The following is a 17816-nucleotide window of genomic DNA, read 5'->3' on the forward strand; positions in this document are numbered from 1 at the left end:
CACCGTATAGATATTTAGTGATTTGGAATTCATCCTGGTTAAGAAACATTGTACATGTATAGTAAATAGGTCAAACTTAAGTCGGTATGACATGTGATGTATCGTTGCTTGGAGTAAGTACCATAAGAATATCATCGAAAACAAGTCACTAATAAACGAGATATTGCACTTTTTACCTATTTAGTTTTGGCCTCCAGGTGGCCAAGTTGAGTACCAGATCAGATCCAAATTCGGTGTCCGAGGTTACATGGCGTAGGGAGTCGTGTACCAAATTTCAAGTTCATAGCTTTAGTGGTTAAGAAACGTGCCATAGTTGCACTCAAATGACCAATTTACGCCATTTGACCTCTTTGACCTTTAAAAGCAGGTCAAATCAAAAACTCATATGATATGTGTTGTATCCTCGCAAGGAGAACCTACCATAAAAATGTTTTTGAAAACGAATCACTAATAAGCGAGATATCACACTTTCTAGGTTTTCACTTTTGGCCCCCTGGTGGCCAAGTCGAGAATCAGACTGGACTGAAATTCAGGGTCAGTGATTACCCAACCTAGGCGGTCCTTTGTATTAAGTCTCAAGTTCATAGCCTTAGGGTTAAGAAACGTGCCACAGTTACGCTCAAATGGCCAATTTACGCCATTTGACCTCTGTGACCTTGTCAAGTAGGTCAAATCAAAAACCCGTATCATACGTGATGTATCCTTGCTAAGAGTATCTACCATAAAATTTTTACCAAAATGAATCAGTAATAAGTGAGTTATGGCACTATTCAAATTTTTGGTTTTTGCCCCCTGGTGGCCAAGTTAAGAATCAGACTAGAACGAAAATCAGTGTCGCAGGTAATCTGACTTAAGGGGTCATGTGTACCAAGTGTAAAGTTCATAGCTTTAGTGGTTAAGAAACGTGCCATAGTTACATACAAACGGCCAATTCACATCATTTGACCTCTGTGACCTTGAAAATAAGGTCAAATCAAAAACCTGTAAAATGTGTGATGTATCCTGAAAACAAGTCACTATTAAGCGAGATATTGCACTTTTTACCTTTTTAGTTTTGGCCCCCTGGTGGCCAAGTCGAGAATAAGATCAGACCGAAATTCGGTGTCAGAGGTTATACGATGTAGGGAGTCATGTGTACCAAATTCCAAGTTCATAGCTTTATTGGTTAAGAAACGTGCCACAGTTACACTCAAACGGCAAATTTACGCCATTTGACCTATGTGATCTTGAAAAGTAGGTCAAATCAAATACACGTATGATATGTCATATATCCTTTCTAGGAGTACCTACTATCAAAAACAAATCACTAATAAGTGAGATATCACACTATTTATATTTTCAGTTTTGGCCCCCTAGTGGCCAAGTCAAAAATCAGACCGAAATTCAGTGTCAAAGGTCATCTGACCTAGGGGGTCATGCAAACAAAGTTTTGAGTCCATAGCCCAAGCGGTTAAGAAACGTGCCACTGTTTTTGAAATAGGATACGACAGACGACGGACACTGCGCTGTTGTATAGACTCCCCTACGGTGAGCCAAAAATGTATGAGGCAGGTTATATTTCAGATATATTAACAAAGGTGACCCGTCACAGTAAAACCAGTCACATGTTGCACAGATGATGAGCCTACATGACACCAGGAGATGATGGAAGAAATTGATGTGCTCATATTTCACAAGAGGCAGACAACAGAGAATTGAACAAATAGTCTGTCTTAACCTGCCAAACTCAGAGCGACATGCGCCTGCTTTTGCTGTGACTTGGCACATGCGAGACCACAATATAAAATTATGACCCACTTTCATAGGAAATGTGTGGTGCGGTATCAGGGCTAATTTAGGGCGTTTGGTATCTAATTTGAATGCACATAAAAATATCTATTAGATACCTATCATTTCTCTTCGACCGATGTTGTAGAAGCGCCACTTCTGGAAGACGGGGAAGATCTCTCTGAGGATATAGAGGACACATGCTGTTGTCACATTCTTACTCTCCGCATCAAGGCACTGGAAATGATAAGCAGAAACTAAACTGTAACCCATGAAATGTTCACGGAGCTCATGTTGGTTCGTCACCTCATTTTCAATTCATGGGAGACTAAATTACGTGTTTGTGGCAGAAATTAAACGGTTTAATGAAACGGCCAGGGGCCATTGTACTCACCCTATAGATATTTGGTGGTTAGGAATTCATTCTGGTTATGAAACATGCTACATGTATATAGTAAATAGGTCAAACCAAAGTCAGTATGACATGTGGACATGTACCTACCATAAAAAAAAATCGAAAACAAGTGACAAAATATCATTGAAAACAAGTCACTAATAAGCGTGATATTGCACTGTGTACCTTTTTTAGTTTTGGCCCCCTGATTGCAAGTTGAGAATCGGATCGGACCGAAATTCGGTGTCAGAGGTTATCTGATTTTGGGAGTTATGTATACTAAATTTCAAGTTCACAGCTTCAGCAGTTGAGAAACGTGCCATAGTTACCCTCAAACGGCCTATTTATGCCATTTGACCTCTGCGACCTTGAAATTTAGGTCAAATAAAATGAAATGGCCAGGGCCATTGTGCTCACCTCATGTGGAGGAAAGATGGATAAAGAGCATGGTCTTGTGTCATGTAGTGTTAGGTTTGATGTAGGTCCAAGCAATTACAATTTCCCCAAAATGGCCAATTTACAGTACATTCGACCTCTGTGACCTTGAAAAGTAGGTCAAATCAAAGAAGACCCGGGTGACACATTGAATGGTTGTTAGAATTAGATGTACCTATGATATAAAATTGGTGCCAATCGGGCAAGTCATTACTAGGAATAATGGCATTTTGAAGAATTTAGGATTTGGCCCCCTCCCTGGAGGCCAAACGGCAAATCAGATCGCACCAAACTTCGGTACCTGAGATCACCTGACCAAGGGGTACATGTGTACTTAATTTGTGATCAATAGTCATTGCAGTTAAGAAACGTGCCATAGTTACGGCCTGACGGCCAATTTACGCCATTTGACCTCTGTGACCTTGACAAGAAGGTCAAATTAAAAACCTGTGTGACATATACTGTATGGTGGTTAGATGTACCCATGATATCAAATTGGTGGCAATCGGGCAAGAAGTTAAGGAATAATCACATTTTTAAGGTTTTTGGATTTTGCCCCCTGGTGGTCAAGTGGTGAATCATATTGGACCAAACTTCGGTCCCTGAGATCACCTGACTAAGGGGTAAATGTGTACCAAATTTGGTATCAATAGTCATTGCAGTTTAGAAACGTGCCATCATTACATCCTAACGGCTAATTTACACCATTTGACCTCTGTGACCTTGAAAAGGAGGTCAAATCAAAAACCCGGAGGATATATGATGCACCTTTGCTAGAAGTACCTACCATATTTTTTTCAAAATTTCCCGACTACTATTAAGGGAGATATTGCATATTTTCACTTTTAACGTTTGGCCCCCTGGTGTCCAAACCATGAAACGAATCGGACCGAAACTTGGTCTCCCAGGTGTCATTACATAAGGGTACATGTGTACCAAGTTTCAACTCAATAGCTCTAACAGTTACGAAACGTGCCCTGCTAACGGACGACGGACGACGACGACGACGACGACGACGACGACGACGACGACGACGACGGACGACGGACGCCACGGTATGGGATAAGCTCACCTCTGCTAAGAGGTGAGCTAAAAACCCATATGATATGTGATGTATCCTTGCTAGGTGTACCTAAAATAAAAGGCAGTAATGCGCACCAAATTTCAAGTTCATAACGTCAAACGTTAAGAAGCTGGCAATAGATACACTCAAACAGCCAATGACCCCAAATACCGTTCACCTACCTCAACCAGATTAGAGACGAGCTGTAGATACGAAAGAGTGAGTGGGTAGGATCCAAGGGGGATCTCGCTCCGCGCCAGTATAGCACCATAACCACCAGGATTCAACCCAGCCCCACTCGCAGCCTCGAACAAGTCAGAGAAGTTCTCAGTGAGGAACGGCAGGAACCCGGTGTGCTGGAGACTCTTCCATGTTGCTTGCGGGTTGATTTTTGCGAGGCTTGCGATGACGTCCAAACACGATGCTGTGTTCTCCAGGGATGGAGGGGACAAGACAGAAAACCTGAAAATAAATCGATGACATTATCAGTTTAACTCTTTCACTGCCAGCCCTATTTTATTCCCTCATCTTGCCAGCATTTTTGCCATTTTGACCACTTTTTTGTAGCAGGAGTTGAGGGCCCTCTTTGGTGCCCTCGGCCACGTGCAGCTTGATTTCCACCTGCAGCAGGCAGCGCCCCCTGCCCACCATCACCTGAGTCATTGTCACTACTACTTATATCATTACCCCCCACTGACTGGTCATTATCACCATCAGAATCAGGCTGATCACGCAAATTGGTATCATATATTGGTCTATCTTCATCACTTCACCCGACTCGAAAAACCCACTTCCTAGGGACGAGATTGAAACGTATTGTTCCGTGAACATTTCCAGAGGTTTAAATCAACGTAGAATCAATAGGCATATATTTATTGGCAATTTAGCGACCTATTTTCAATAACGTTTTAAAACGTTATGGGCAGTGAAAGAGTTGATGAGTGCAACCAATATATGCTAATCTCTTATTTTTCATCGAAGATTACGTAATCAGTGGTAACCTGTTGCTAAGAATCCAGATACTAATGGGATGGGAACATATCTTTTTACCATTTTTGACAGAAAAAAACCTCTTACGACGACAGTGTCATGGCGCTAGTTTCAGCAACAATGAGGGTCTTTTTCTAGAGTCGTCAGGCCGTCCTCTAGCACAAACCTGCATATTTCTAGTGGATTGCAGATCGGTATCCTGAGTCGGGCAGAGATTAAACAGTTTCAGATCTTTTCTAAGAATGCAAAATTATTCCTTGAGGTCACTTTAAATGATTCTGAAAGAGCTTTTACCTGCACATAGATTCTGAAATAACATTTTCACAGTTTTTTGGGGTGGATTAAAAAATCTCTTTTTTCAACCAAAATTATGTATTTTCCCAAATCTAGGTCATTTGCGAAATCCATGAAAAACACCAGAAAAATTTGGCGGTCTACAGTATATGACAGAACAAACCAACTCACCTTTGCAAGAGCTGGTACATTAGACCTGTCAACATGGAGAGGCTGTCTGATAATTCCGGGAAAGAGGTCAACACCGCATGGAGTAAATCTGTGATCTCGTGAACATGGTTCAAACTCTGCGCCTTTATAGACCCTGAGCCTAGCGCCATCTGTTGGAGAAGTTGTGCAACCTCGCCAGTCAAGATCTGCCAGCCGCTATAGCGGAACTGCCACTGCACAATCGGTATCTTATCTGAAAGGTGAATGAGCAAAAAGATGTTAACAGCCAGGGCCGTTGGGCTCACCTGTTGACCTGGTGGCCACATTTAAAATCAGATCGGGATCAAAGTGGATCGTTAAAGTAGGGGATGCATGCGGCTACCTTCACACCACAAAAATAGACTTACAGTGGAACCCCGGTCTGCGACCACCCAAGTAACGTGACCAGCTCGCTATGACAACAGAGAATCGCCGGTCCCAAATAGTTTCCTCCCTTATTACCATTACAAGGCCCCGAGTAACATGACCACCCCGGTACCCAGACCGCGACTACTGGCCTGGGTGGTCCCAATGACCAAATTCACCCCTCTAACCCGACCAAACAGCCTAATCAGTCGCGACCACATCAACAATTAACCCGGCAATTAACTACTCGGCGCAAAGCTCTCTCTTGATTATTATAACACCACGGACAGTGGCTGTCATGAGAATCCATATGAAAACATTTGTACAGGCAGTTACTATCAGTCGCAAGCTAATAAACTGTGTTTCATTAACGTTTTTGAATACATTTATCACTGTTTTTTTCATTATTCTGCCCTGTCAGTGTTAGACATGCACATTTAGTACTGAGTACCGGCAGCAATAAAATAACGTGATTTGCATAAAGTCAGGCGGCATTTATCACCGAACACATTGGAGCATTCTAAAGAACTAAAAATCAAATGCTGCCCTGGTTTATGTTAAGAAATTATTAAACTGATTTGATAAAACACTACTCCATATTTCAACGGCAAAAACTTGAAAGCACTTCTTATACTTGAACTGAGCGAAACAGTAACATTACTCAACACATCGTCTCACACGTCAGAGGTGCCAAACCTAACATCAGGGGCGCCGCTGATTGACTTGTGATTTTTTTGATAAATAATAAGCAGTAATTGCTTTCATTATAACAAATGAAATGGGAACTTTCGGTTGCAATTTAGCAAAGGTGAGAACAATTTTTATTCATTAAATTGCAAACGAAAACACAACACAGGAGATATGTTTTATTCGCAATGATAGTATGCAATACGTGAAGCCATGCAGACAAAGCAAATAAATCCCAATTTTACATGATGCCACCAATGGTCAAGTAACAGCAAATAGCATTCCGCGAAGATGACGTCACTGCAGCTGCTGCCCTCTATTTCCCCATCGCTGAATTCAAACATGCGGTTTCGTAATGGATTCAGGCTTTCTAACTAGGGCAGTTAGATTCAATCTGGCACATGTCCGAGTGTTGGAAGTACATAATTGTTTTGAATATTTCACTCTCTGACTCTATGGTATCATTCATGCTAAAAACAATGCAGGGTCAAAGACAATTGACTTTGAAATAAGCTCAAATGCGTAGAAATAAGTGTCGATGTCCGACTGTCACATGACTAAAACGTCATCAATATCTTATGCAAATGACCTTGTGAGCTATAAATAGTAACTTCGCGGAATGCTATTGACAAGTGTGCAGCTCGCATGTTACCCAAAGATAAGCTGAATCATATGAACAAAAAATGAAACATCTAATAAACCCATAATATCCACGAACTGTTCTTGTGATGCATGGAAATAGAAAGAACAGAAAGTGAAGCGTGCTCAATCTGAGTCGGGTGGTGTTGCTATATGGACGAGCAGCATTCACACAAAGTCGGCAATTTTGGCGGGAAAACCTGACGATGCATTTCAACTTCTCTAATGCGACCAACCGGGTAACGCAACCATTCAAGCTCGGTCCGATGAGTGGTCGTGTTACCTTGGTTCCACTGTACAGAACTATTTGAAACTTTGCCCCCTGGTGGCCATATTTGGAACCGAATCGGGACGGTAGTTGAGGCATCTTTGTACAAGTTTAGAATGATCTAGGTCACATAGTAAGAAAACGTGCCATGTTTGTTGAAATTTTCAAAGTTGACCTCTTTGACCTTGAAAAGTATCTCAAATCAAAAACCCGATATTAGTTCATATATCCTTACTAGATGTACATATGATAAATATCTGGAAATGATCCAGCCTTCAGTTCAGGTGAAATAGCACTTTTCATGTTTCGGGTTTTGGCCCCCTGGTGGCCAATCCATGAATCAAATCACATGGATATTCAGTCTCTGAGGTCATTTGACCTAAGGGTACATATGAACAAGATTTCAAGTCAGTAGCACCAGTGGTGATGTAACATGCCACTATTACCTAACGGTAAGCTTTGACTTCTGTGACCTTGAGAAGTAGGTCAAATCAAAAACCCGGGTTATATTTCAAGCACCCTTATTAGATGCATCTACGTTAAAAATGTCATGTTTCTAGTTAGCAGCGTTCATAAGATATAGCCGAAAGTAAGTTTTCAAAGAGTGCCATCTATAGTATATGCCAGACAAGCTGTCAAATTGCACTAATTTTCATTTTGAAAGAAGGTATTGCCTTGGGGTACCCACACAAGTATGAACCTTAAAGGTCAAGTGGTCAAAGAAATGTGCCACTCTTCTGTCAAAATTTAACGATGACAATGACGATGGACGCCATGGTATCGTATAAGCGATATGAGTTCTCGCCCGTGCATAACTGATGCTGGGGAGAAATCGTGAGACAATCAGGTCTCAGTTGCTTGGAGTGCGAGTCAAATAGTGACATCATTTGCTGAGTGTACTGTGTAGCATATTGAAAAGAGAATAGGAAAGTGCTGTGTTGATCAAGATGAAGTATTTCAGAAAGAAAGTATGAAATAACACCATTTTTTGTAGATCAACATAGAATTTTGTTGAGCTCAGCTTTCGACACTACCATGGTGTTATTTTATACTTTCTTTCTGTGTAGCACATGATGACCAAATGATGGATTGCCAATGTACAAATGCTGAATGGATATAAGTTGGGATCCGCCTGAAATTATGCAGTACCCGCTACCTGTGTCACTGTCATGACTGTACGAGTGTATCCATAGCAGACAGTTACGGCAGAGCATGAAAGTAACCATAGCGGACAATCTACCATCTTATATTGCATTTTAAGTCACATTATAGAACACTTTGAGCCAAGTGCTTGTGATCATATCTGCCTATTCTACATGCTACACAACACAGCACAGGCAATAATCACCACAACTTATGCAGATATGGTTATGGTAGAAATAAGCCAAATTTGTCCCCTGAATTAGGCATAGGATTACAATAAACACTGATTTCTCTATTCATTCAGGACGGCTACACCGATACAAACCTATGTGTTAAAGTCATCATCTAAAAATATCTACCAAGAAATCCACATCAAGTGCCATAGAACAGGAATTATTCGACATTGAATAGGCCTGTGTCTTCAAATTTGTTATTGTAGTCTGCTAGCGCAGTGGTAACCATAGTGGACAGTGAGTTGCTGACACTGTCCGAATCCCCACCCTAGTTGAGTTTTTAGACCCCCCTCAATGGCTAAAATGGTATATGAGGCAAGTAAGGCCCATGATTTTTGAAGTTTAAATTCTCCCAACCTGTAGAGAGCAGCTGGCCTTGCGTCTCCTTAGGGATGATGAAATCAGCAGCAATTGTATGGTACAGCCTCCTATCTCTCATCAACATTAACTCATTATCTGCCGTCAGCCTGAAGTCGGATGAGCGATTTTGGTCGAGAAACTCGGTGTAGACCGGTAACGCACTCATCAGGTCAAAAACCTGAAAGATGAGGTAGAGACGTTTGAAACAAGATTGTCAAAGCGGCAAAACCACATCAGTTAACTATTTTAGTGGAATCAGGCCATACTTCTGATGGTAATACCAAGTCGTGACTTTACTTACAGTAGAATCTTCCTAAGGGGACAACTCTCTATCAAGGACAACCTCTATATTATGGACACCCTCTCTAGTAAATACACCCTTTATATAAGGACAGCAGTTCTGGTCACAAATTGGTTGTCTCCATTCAATTTGACCGTTCCAATCAGAACACCTCTCTATTAATGACTGCACTAGTCAGTCTCGAGGGCATCCTAAACAGAGAGGTTCTTTGAACAATAAGGGCCTAAACAACAAAACAATCTGATCTTACCTTTTCAGCGCCATCTATCGAGTCTGTTGCAAGTGATGTACACAGCCGGACGAGATGGTTGAAGTTGAGCGGAAAACTATCGACAGCTGACTGAACCAACATGCCCACACTCACATCGAGGCCCTAGAATAATATCAATAATATTAATAATAATATTATATGAAAACAAAAGAATTACCAAACGATTTGAAGTCCGTTTTCACACAGCCGCTCGTTATGTTATAGTCACCTTAACGTTTCAAATGGTTCCACCATTCTACATCAGAAGATTGACATCTGACCCCAAGATGTTGTAGCAGCTGACTCCGCTTCTCATCCTTCACGAGACTTTGTCTGTAGCCTTCATCACCTCGCTTCCTGTTGGTGGTCTCAAGAATCCGAATTGCCACCTGCACTTATTTCAAGACAAAGGGGGGAGGGTCTACAGACTAAATCACGTGTTCGACCATAGTCTGGCCGCTACGATACCTAGCATTTGCCGCAAGGGCTCAGGCTGAACCAAATCATTTGTTTAAAGTCCTACCTTTTCCCACAAGTCACTGCTCAAATCTGGCCGCTTCAGCAACTTGATGACGACAGCGTAGAGCGTCTGGAAACAAACCAATAATGTCAGTTATTTTTGAGAAGTGGAAGCACCCTTGAGCTGGTTGATCGAGAGCTAAAACATCAGAAAGAAGGTAATAACACCACAGTGTGGAAGTGATTAAGAGGGTTCAAGGGCCCTGTACAATAGGCCTATGAGTGACAGACATGGCTCAACAGGCTTAATAGCGCCAACACAGTATATTGCTTCCATCAATATGGTGTGTTTGTCAGGTTAGCCAGAGAATGGGGAAATTCATTTCATTCTTACTTTTTTTTAAAGTTTTTTCTGCAGATAAGTCATAGTTGATATTAGAACAAACTTACACCAGTATCGCCAAGTGTGTCCTCACGAAACACGGAGAGAACAAGAGATAGAAGACCATACAGCACATTGCTCGAGATCGTGGAGACAACCTGTATAAAAGCAAAATATAAATGAGATATCACATTAATTAAATTTAATTAAATTACCATATTTTATAGTGCCCTATACAGGTAAAACAAGCTCTAAGGCACTTTACATTGGTAAAACACTGGTGTAAAACATAAGAAATTTAAAACAATGGTAATAAAGGAAAATATAAAAAAAACTAGAGCACTTTACATTAGTAAAACATTGGTGTAAAACATAAGAAATTTAAAACAATGGTAATGAAGAGAAATATAAAAACTAAGACTTTACCCATTTAAGAAATATTTCGAAAATGAATTAGTTTTGATGGCCCGCTTAAAGCCACTGACTGCCTCCAAGGTTCGTATTTGAACACAAGGTGCAGCTGGAATGACAAGTATATGGAAGAGAGTTTGTACTTTGCTTTTTTTCAGATGAGCACCGCTCATGGTACAGGGGATGGTAACCTTGCTGGGCCAGCGTCCCTTGTACACGTATCACATCACCTTGGCTTATGCAGTTCCTATCTCTGACATGAAATTAACTAGGTAGCTGTTGCTAAATTATATGCTGAATGTCCACTTCAATATGAAGACATGGTGACATGGACAGGCCTTTATATTGATATTTGTTGAACCATTTTGTTGTACATGTGCATGCTCTCGATTATTTGGCTTGACCCTGCAGACTTTGATTGACTTTCATGGGCATTTCCTGCCAAGCTTTAAAGGGAACTGAAACCGCCAAGCCAGTTAGTATGACCTCGTTTTCATTTCCCGCGTATCGGGTGATCAGAACGAGGCATGAATGAAACATGGCGCCTAGCTGTCAATCATTGAGTGACGTCACTACTATGGAATTTACTACGAAAACTCATGAATGAAAGATCGCATGACTCACGTGATTCTCACATGATTCTCAATAATAACAAATTGAACTGCGCATGCTCGGGCACTGGGGGCGGAGCTACAGATCTGAACTCGAATAGGAAGTTGGAAGTTTGACTTTCTCGGGCGGTGAAAGTCGAAAAGTTGAATAAATCGCTCGGCGGTTTCAGTTCCCTTTAATATCAGAGTTTTCCTTCTCCTTGACTGCTTGCCCAACAGAGTGAAGGAGGCCAGTCTCCCCCACCGTATCTTCTTCACGTAGGACTGTTTCCTGTCACTTAAAGGCAACCTCCAACAGTCCTGCAACAAAAATCTCTTAGGCTGACGTTACATAGGCCTCATTCGTTCACTTCCCACATGTCACGTTCCCCTTAATGCGTTCGTTCCTCACTGAATGCATGCCACAAGGCCGTGCATTCACCGAGGAACGTTAAGTAAAGCTGGAACGTGACATGTGGGAAGTGAACGAATGAGGCCTATGTAACGTCAGCCCTACACAGTGCTTTAGCAACAGTAGACTGACAGGCCCCAGACGCCTATCTCAATAGCCCATATGACTTATCTCAGGCAATGCTGGCACTATGATATTAATCATTAGTGACCCATCACGGCAAAACCAGGCGTATGTCGCACAGAAGATGATCCTAAATGACACCAGGAGATAATGGAAGAAATAGGTGTGCTCGTATTTCACAAAAGGCAGACAATACAGAAATGAACAAACAGTCCGTCTCAACCTGCCAAGCTCAGAGCGACAAGCGCCTGATTTTGCTGTGACGGGTCACATTATAATAAATAGAGCAAGTCACTCACAGATTTCCCGTCAAATGGGCCGGACTCGAGTAGCGCAAGGAGATACCCAAACACGTTCAACTGGAGGGAGACATTGCCAAGTTTCCTGGTGATCATCGGCTCGTCCTCTGGGTGTGCTATCTGTCGGATGACGGTCCACGCCAGGACGAGGGGGGCGTGTACTTGATGGTCGCCAAGGGAACAGAACAGTTTGTCGAGTTCCTAAAAGCAACAATCGGGAGAAAATAACCCAGAATGTTCCGCACCGCTTAAGAGATCATTTCTTATGCCCAAGTTAAAGTTAAAGGCTTATGCCGTTCTTTAAAAAATTTGAATTTGTAATCGAATTTGAAAATTGTCAATCGCGTAAATACATACTAAATATAATTTTCAGCATTGCCTTTGTGTAGACAGATATACAAATACTATAAATACCAATTTTCAACAAATTCGTATTTATGATAACTCCACTACGGCATGGTGTATTAGTGGATTTCTATTTGACTGGACCACAAGTTATTACGAACCGTGTACCCCTTTAGGCATTCACATACACCTGGTTGCATTGGATCACTCCTTTCATGCCAGCTTGTTTTGAGTTTTGGCGGATATGATATGAATTCAAGGTATGCTTGCCCTGACTTATAACGATATCTTTCACCTCACGATCTATGGATCCATAGACAGTAGCTGGAGGAGCTGTGAGCTACTTCAAAACTCACCTTGTATACAGCACTCTTGATAATGTGATGTTCCTTCACCGTGTCGCTTTCATAACATTTGTAAAATGATTCGAAATCGAGAGCTTCCAATACGACCAGAACTTGAAGGTACCTGCAAGAAAACAAGAAAAAATATATTTCTGGTTTTAAATCTTGATATCCACTCAAAATTAATAAAATCTTTCCCAGGAGGTCGCTAGACAAGTTTGATACACGACCATGACACTCCTTACATCTGCCCTGGTTTATAATATACGGTGAATAATTTCACCACGGGACGTCATATAACGTTAAGAAAGTGCTGGGCCCGGTTGTTCAAATGTACAAAAGTCACGTTATCCCTCACGGCTATGTTAAAGGGAACTGAAACCGCCAAGCCAGTTCGTATGACCTCGTTTTCATTTCCCGCGCATCGGGTGATCAGAACGAGGCATGAATGAAACATGGCGCCTAGCTGTCAATCATTGAGTGACGTCACTACTATGGAATTTACTACGAAAACTCATGAATGAAAGATCGCATGAATCACGTGATTCTCACATGATTCTCAATAATAACAAATTGAACTTCGCATGCTCGGGCACTGGGGGCGGAGCTACAAATCTGAACTCGAATAGGAAGTTGGAAGTTTGTCTTTCTCGGGCGGTGAAAGTCGAAAAGTTGAATAAATCGCTTGGCGGTTCCAGTTCCCTTTAAGTATCCTCAAGGACGTTATATCTTTCAGTTCAGCCCATTAAAATGTTCACATTAAGACATAACGACTCCATTAAAGCTAACCTTCTTAGTTTGGTTAATGATGCTATATGACACTACATCATCGCCTTTTGTCATTCGTTGTGTTTTGGCGTTTGAAGGGGTACGCTGTTCGTAATAAATTGTGGTCCAGTCAAATAGAAATCCACTTATACTCCATGCCGTAGTGGAGTTATCATAAATACGAATTTGTTGAAAATTGGTATTTATAGTGTTCGTATTATCAGTTTACACAACGGCAATGTTGAAATTTATATTTAGTATGTATTTTCGCAATTGGACATTTTTTAATTCAAGTATAAATTCAAATTTTTTAACGAACGATGTAGGCCTTTAAAATCTATTTCATTGCTTGTTTGAAAAGGTGCGCGAGTGTCAGGGCTCACTAGCTGACACAATAGCATTCCGCGAAGTTACTATTTATAGCTCACAAGGTCATTTGCATAAGATATTGATGACGTTTTAGTCACGTGACAGTCGGACATCGACACTTATTTCTACGCATTTGAGCTTATTTCAAAGTCAATTATCTTTGACCCTGCATTGTTTTTAGCATGAATGATACAATAGAGTCAGAGAGAGAAATATTCAGAACAATTATGTAGTATTTCCAACACTCGGACATGTGCCAGATTGAATCTAACTGCCCTAGTTAGAAAGCCTGAATCCATTTACGAAACCGCATGTTTGTCCGACATTGCCTGTAATTCAGCGATGGGGAAACAGAGGGCAGCAGCTGCAGTGACGTCATCTTCACGGAATGCTATTTGTCATTTGAAATTGGATTATACTTTCAAGCATGAACCACTTGACAATAATGGCCCCATACTACAATGGCCTGTGTGGTATGACGGACTGAAATACCAGTCTCATAACGTTATGACTACAACGTATAATATGCTGCTATGTAACTGCCATCAATGATGCATTAGGAATACATAGTAAACAGAAAAACAGTTAGGATAAACTCATTGCGCCGTGGTTCACCATATCTTACCCGATTCTAGCTACCAGGAGCTCCATGCTCTCATCCAGGAGATGCTTGTTTGTTTGATGCTTGCCAAAGCCTTGTTTCTGAAAATGGAACATTTAAGGGAGGCTTTAGGCATTGATAAACGCCGGATGTCAGCACTTACAACAAACCCTATTCAAATATTGTTCAAATCTCAGCAAAAAGGAACTGTTTCGAATCAACTAGGCTCTACCTACATGTAAGTATGTACAGTGCCAAGATTGGTGAATGAGCCAGGTTGTATCTAGATGGCCCTATATTTTTTCGTCACTCTGGCTGGCTGGAAGGACTCGTTTTCTTGCCATGCTTGCGCAAAAGGATAACTTTTTTTCCATTTTTAGATTTCGCCTTGATTCACGATCAGATACGACAATTGTACACCACAAACCGCTCATACACAATGAGGAACCTGCAGAACTTTTAAGGATCAATAAAACAACATTTTTGGTTCTATTTCCCCATGTAGAGTAAAAGGGATGAAATATTCAATAATCATTGACCCGGGAAATAACTTTCTCATTACAACCACGGTCCACTTGCCTGCAAGGCCGCCTATTGGCAGATTCTGTTGTGCAGGTTCCTCATTGTGAAGCTGTCAAGGAAGATAACAGTACTAGTGTACACAGGCAAGCTGATAACGTGCGTACACGGTAGAATCTATGACGATTATCAAAAACTGGGTTCCACATCAGATTCCATCGCATATTCCAAGACACGGTTATCACTGGGATTTTCAACCCAAAGGTACTAAACCTCTTGAGTTAGTGTTCCAGGAGACCCATCAGGAAGAAATACGCAGACTAAAATGTCAGTGTGAAACGAAAGATCTCATTCGATAGGTCGATTAAATCCCGCCGAATCAGCTGCCAGAGCCAGGTTCCCCATCACATGTTAGTGGCTCCATGTCACCTGTACACTCAACTGTGCAGATTTAGTTTTTGAATGAATTGTTGTCTAGGCCTACATATGGCAACTGTGAGAGAGTAGCGAGTTTCCGCATCGATTTGTGTTTGACGTCATCGATTTTTGGTGCTACGTCATCCCCAGCGAAATCGTCGATGGTACTTTCGTCTCGTTCTTACGAGGATTCCGGCTGATCTTCGTAAGTCGAAAAACGATTACATGGATTAGCGAAAAGCCTATTTTCCACGTTACATATCAAATTCAAGGTGAAATATTCATTGAAGAATACTTTAGAGCATATCTGTCAAACATAGGAACTGCATTTAATGTGATCAACGGCGATTTTGATCATGTTTTAGCGCCGAGAAAAGTGCACCCAGAGCATGAGAGCAGAGTATAGGGCCTATACTACAGTACACCAAGTCGTTGGTGTGAATGCGGAAACAAAATTTCTGGTTCATGCCGGTTTTGAGAGTATTACGATTACGACTTTGAAATCGTAATCGTAAGCGATGCGGAAACTCCCTAGTGATTGAGCAATTACGATGAAATGTTGTGCTCGAATGAATTTGACAGATCTTTCTAAAATCTGTTGTATGCCTCTAAAAAACCTCTGCGTCCTGAAGACGCAACTGCTCTTTTCAACACTAATCCCAATTTCGCGTGTGCTGGAAAAGGGAGCTTGGGCCAACAAGAACCCTGCCAGGATGGGCAATGGTAGATTCTATGATGGGAATTCCATAACAGAGACCGGTCTGTCTACAAAGGGGCACGGCCGTAAGCGATCTAATTGTTGATCTTGGCTGTGTCCCTGGCCGTTATTTCCACTGTTAAAAATCTCATACATGTACTTTAATTATTATGTTGGCCAAATAAATTACCAATTACCAATTACCAATTCATTACAAAGACGTCATATCAAATTAGTCCCAAGTTTTGACAAACGTTCTGTGAAAGCCCAGTGAAAATCACTGCCCCCTATGGAGACCCCGATATGTGACCCGCCATGCAAAAAAAACCGTACCTCTGAGCAGTAACTTGGCGATTCAAACTTAGCTCCCTTACCTCGCGTGCACAATAGTTTGTTCTACAAGGGGTGCTATTTTGTAGCGCTCTATACAAAATGGGGAATCCCGAATTAACGTGTTTTGGAGTACAGCATCTTGAATTCTTTCGGATTTAACTCATGAAAACTGCATCAAATTCCACCGGATTTTGGCTAGGTAATAAAGTGATACATTTGGGTCTTTCATTCTCCAGATTTTTAGAAGTATTTTGGAAAGATTTATGGAGGGTTCTGTCAGGTAAGTGATAATAAAGAAACCGGTGTTCAGCACATTGAATTGAAATCTGTGTGTATACATGCTTCCCGAAATTGGTGGCTTGCATTGGAACTAACTTTTTCCCCCTTGTCCGTCATTAAAGGCATTCAAGTGTGTTGGTCAACCATGACTATCTCCTTTGTCCCTCCACCATAAGGCCTAGTTTCCCCTAATGACATCACTATTTCGGACACTCAGCGCCCCATTTCTGGAAAGGTGTATAGAAACTACAGATTCACACCTTCACAATGGTACAAGCAACTCAAAACTGAACATTTGCTCCCTACCGGCCTTTTTGCATGGCAGGTCATATGTCACATTGCAGAGGGCACATCTTTGGAGCGAACAGAAACGAGAGGCATGAAGGAAACATCACTAACCTTGAATTGAGTGAACGTAGAGAGGAGATCCTTGGCTTGATGCTGGAAGTCTTTATAGAAGAGGAGGATGATCTCGAGGAGCTCACACTGCTCACGGAGGTTCTGGACGAGCCAGATACACGCCTGTCTCTCATTCTGGAATCATAACATTTAGAATTAGACTTTCTACAAAAATGATAATACCGGTGATAACCATAATAAGTAGCATTTCTATATAGTGCTGACTGTTTCAGGTTTCCAACCGTTCACTGGTGATTTGAATCAATGCAATTCCCAAGCCAGGCTGGTTTCTTGCACAAATGATTTAGTGATCTCCACAGTATCTGCCGCTAGTGGAGTCACTAAATGGCCGGTTCTTCATACCTGTAATAGAACTCTTGGGATCCTTCACAGAGAGTAGGGGAATCTTCCCTCAATAGGGGCTTGGCAAGCAGCACCACTGGGCCAGTGCAATGATTCAAGAGAGGATGCGCTAGGCATTAGCCAGAAGTACCTAACATACCTACCATAGCAGAACCGTGTGTTTCAAAGTTTGGTGCGGCGGCGGTGTAACACATCTCATACTGATTCCTGATCTGAAAAGGAAAAGAATGAAAACAGATTCTTTAGTCCATGGTTTGACAAAGACTTCGTGGGTTGACAAAGAGACTGTTCACGGGGCGACCAAGAGACTGTTCATTAGTTTACAAA

At 41.6% G+C, this 17816-nt stretch overlaps 1 protein-coding gene across 2 annotated transcripts in view; it reads right to left on the minus strand.

Annotated features, from left to right (window-relative positions):
* The window catches only part of LOC135501255 (nucleoporin NUP188-like), a 65095-nt gene that overhangs the window by 29772 nt on the left and 17507 nt on the right, over nucleotides 1-17816 (minus strand). For both annotated transcript variants that reach the window (XM_064793276.1, XM_064793275.1), the window contains exons 8-19: nucleotides 17633-17701; nucleotides 17127-17261; nucleotides 14507-14583; nucleotides 12757-12868; nucleotides 12056-12256; nucleotides 10289-10378; nucleotides 9903-9968; nucleotides 9380-9502; nucleotides 8826-9006; nucleotides 5115-5346; nucleotides 3842-4121; nucleotides 1887-2004 (exon numbers count right to left, since the gene is read on the minus strand). In XM_064793276.1, the coding sequence (XP_064649346.1) occupies nucleotides 1887-2004; nucleotides 3842-4121; nucleotides 5115-5346; nucleotides 8826-9006; nucleotides 9380-9502; nucleotides 9903-9968; nucleotides 10289-10378; nucleotides 12056-12256; nucleotides 12757-12868; nucleotides 14507-14583; nucleotides 17127-17261; nucleotides 17633-17701 (1684 nt within the window). The remainder of the gene's footprint in view (nucleotides 1-1886; nucleotides 2005-3841; nucleotides 4122-5114; nucleotides 5347-8825; nucleotides 9007-9379; nucleotides 9503-9902; nucleotides 9969-10288; nucleotides 10379-12055; nucleotides 12257-12756; nucleotides 12869-14506; nucleotides 14584-17126; nucleotides 17262-17632; nucleotides 17702-17816) is intronic.

This window comes from Lineus longissimus, chromosome 17 (genome assembly GCF_910592395.1).
Source record: "Lineus longissimus chromosome 17, tnLinLong1.2, whole genome shotgun sequence".
Lineage (NCBI taxonomy): Eukaryota > Metazoa > Nemertea > Pilidiophora > Heteronemertea > Lineidae > Lineus > Lineus longissimus.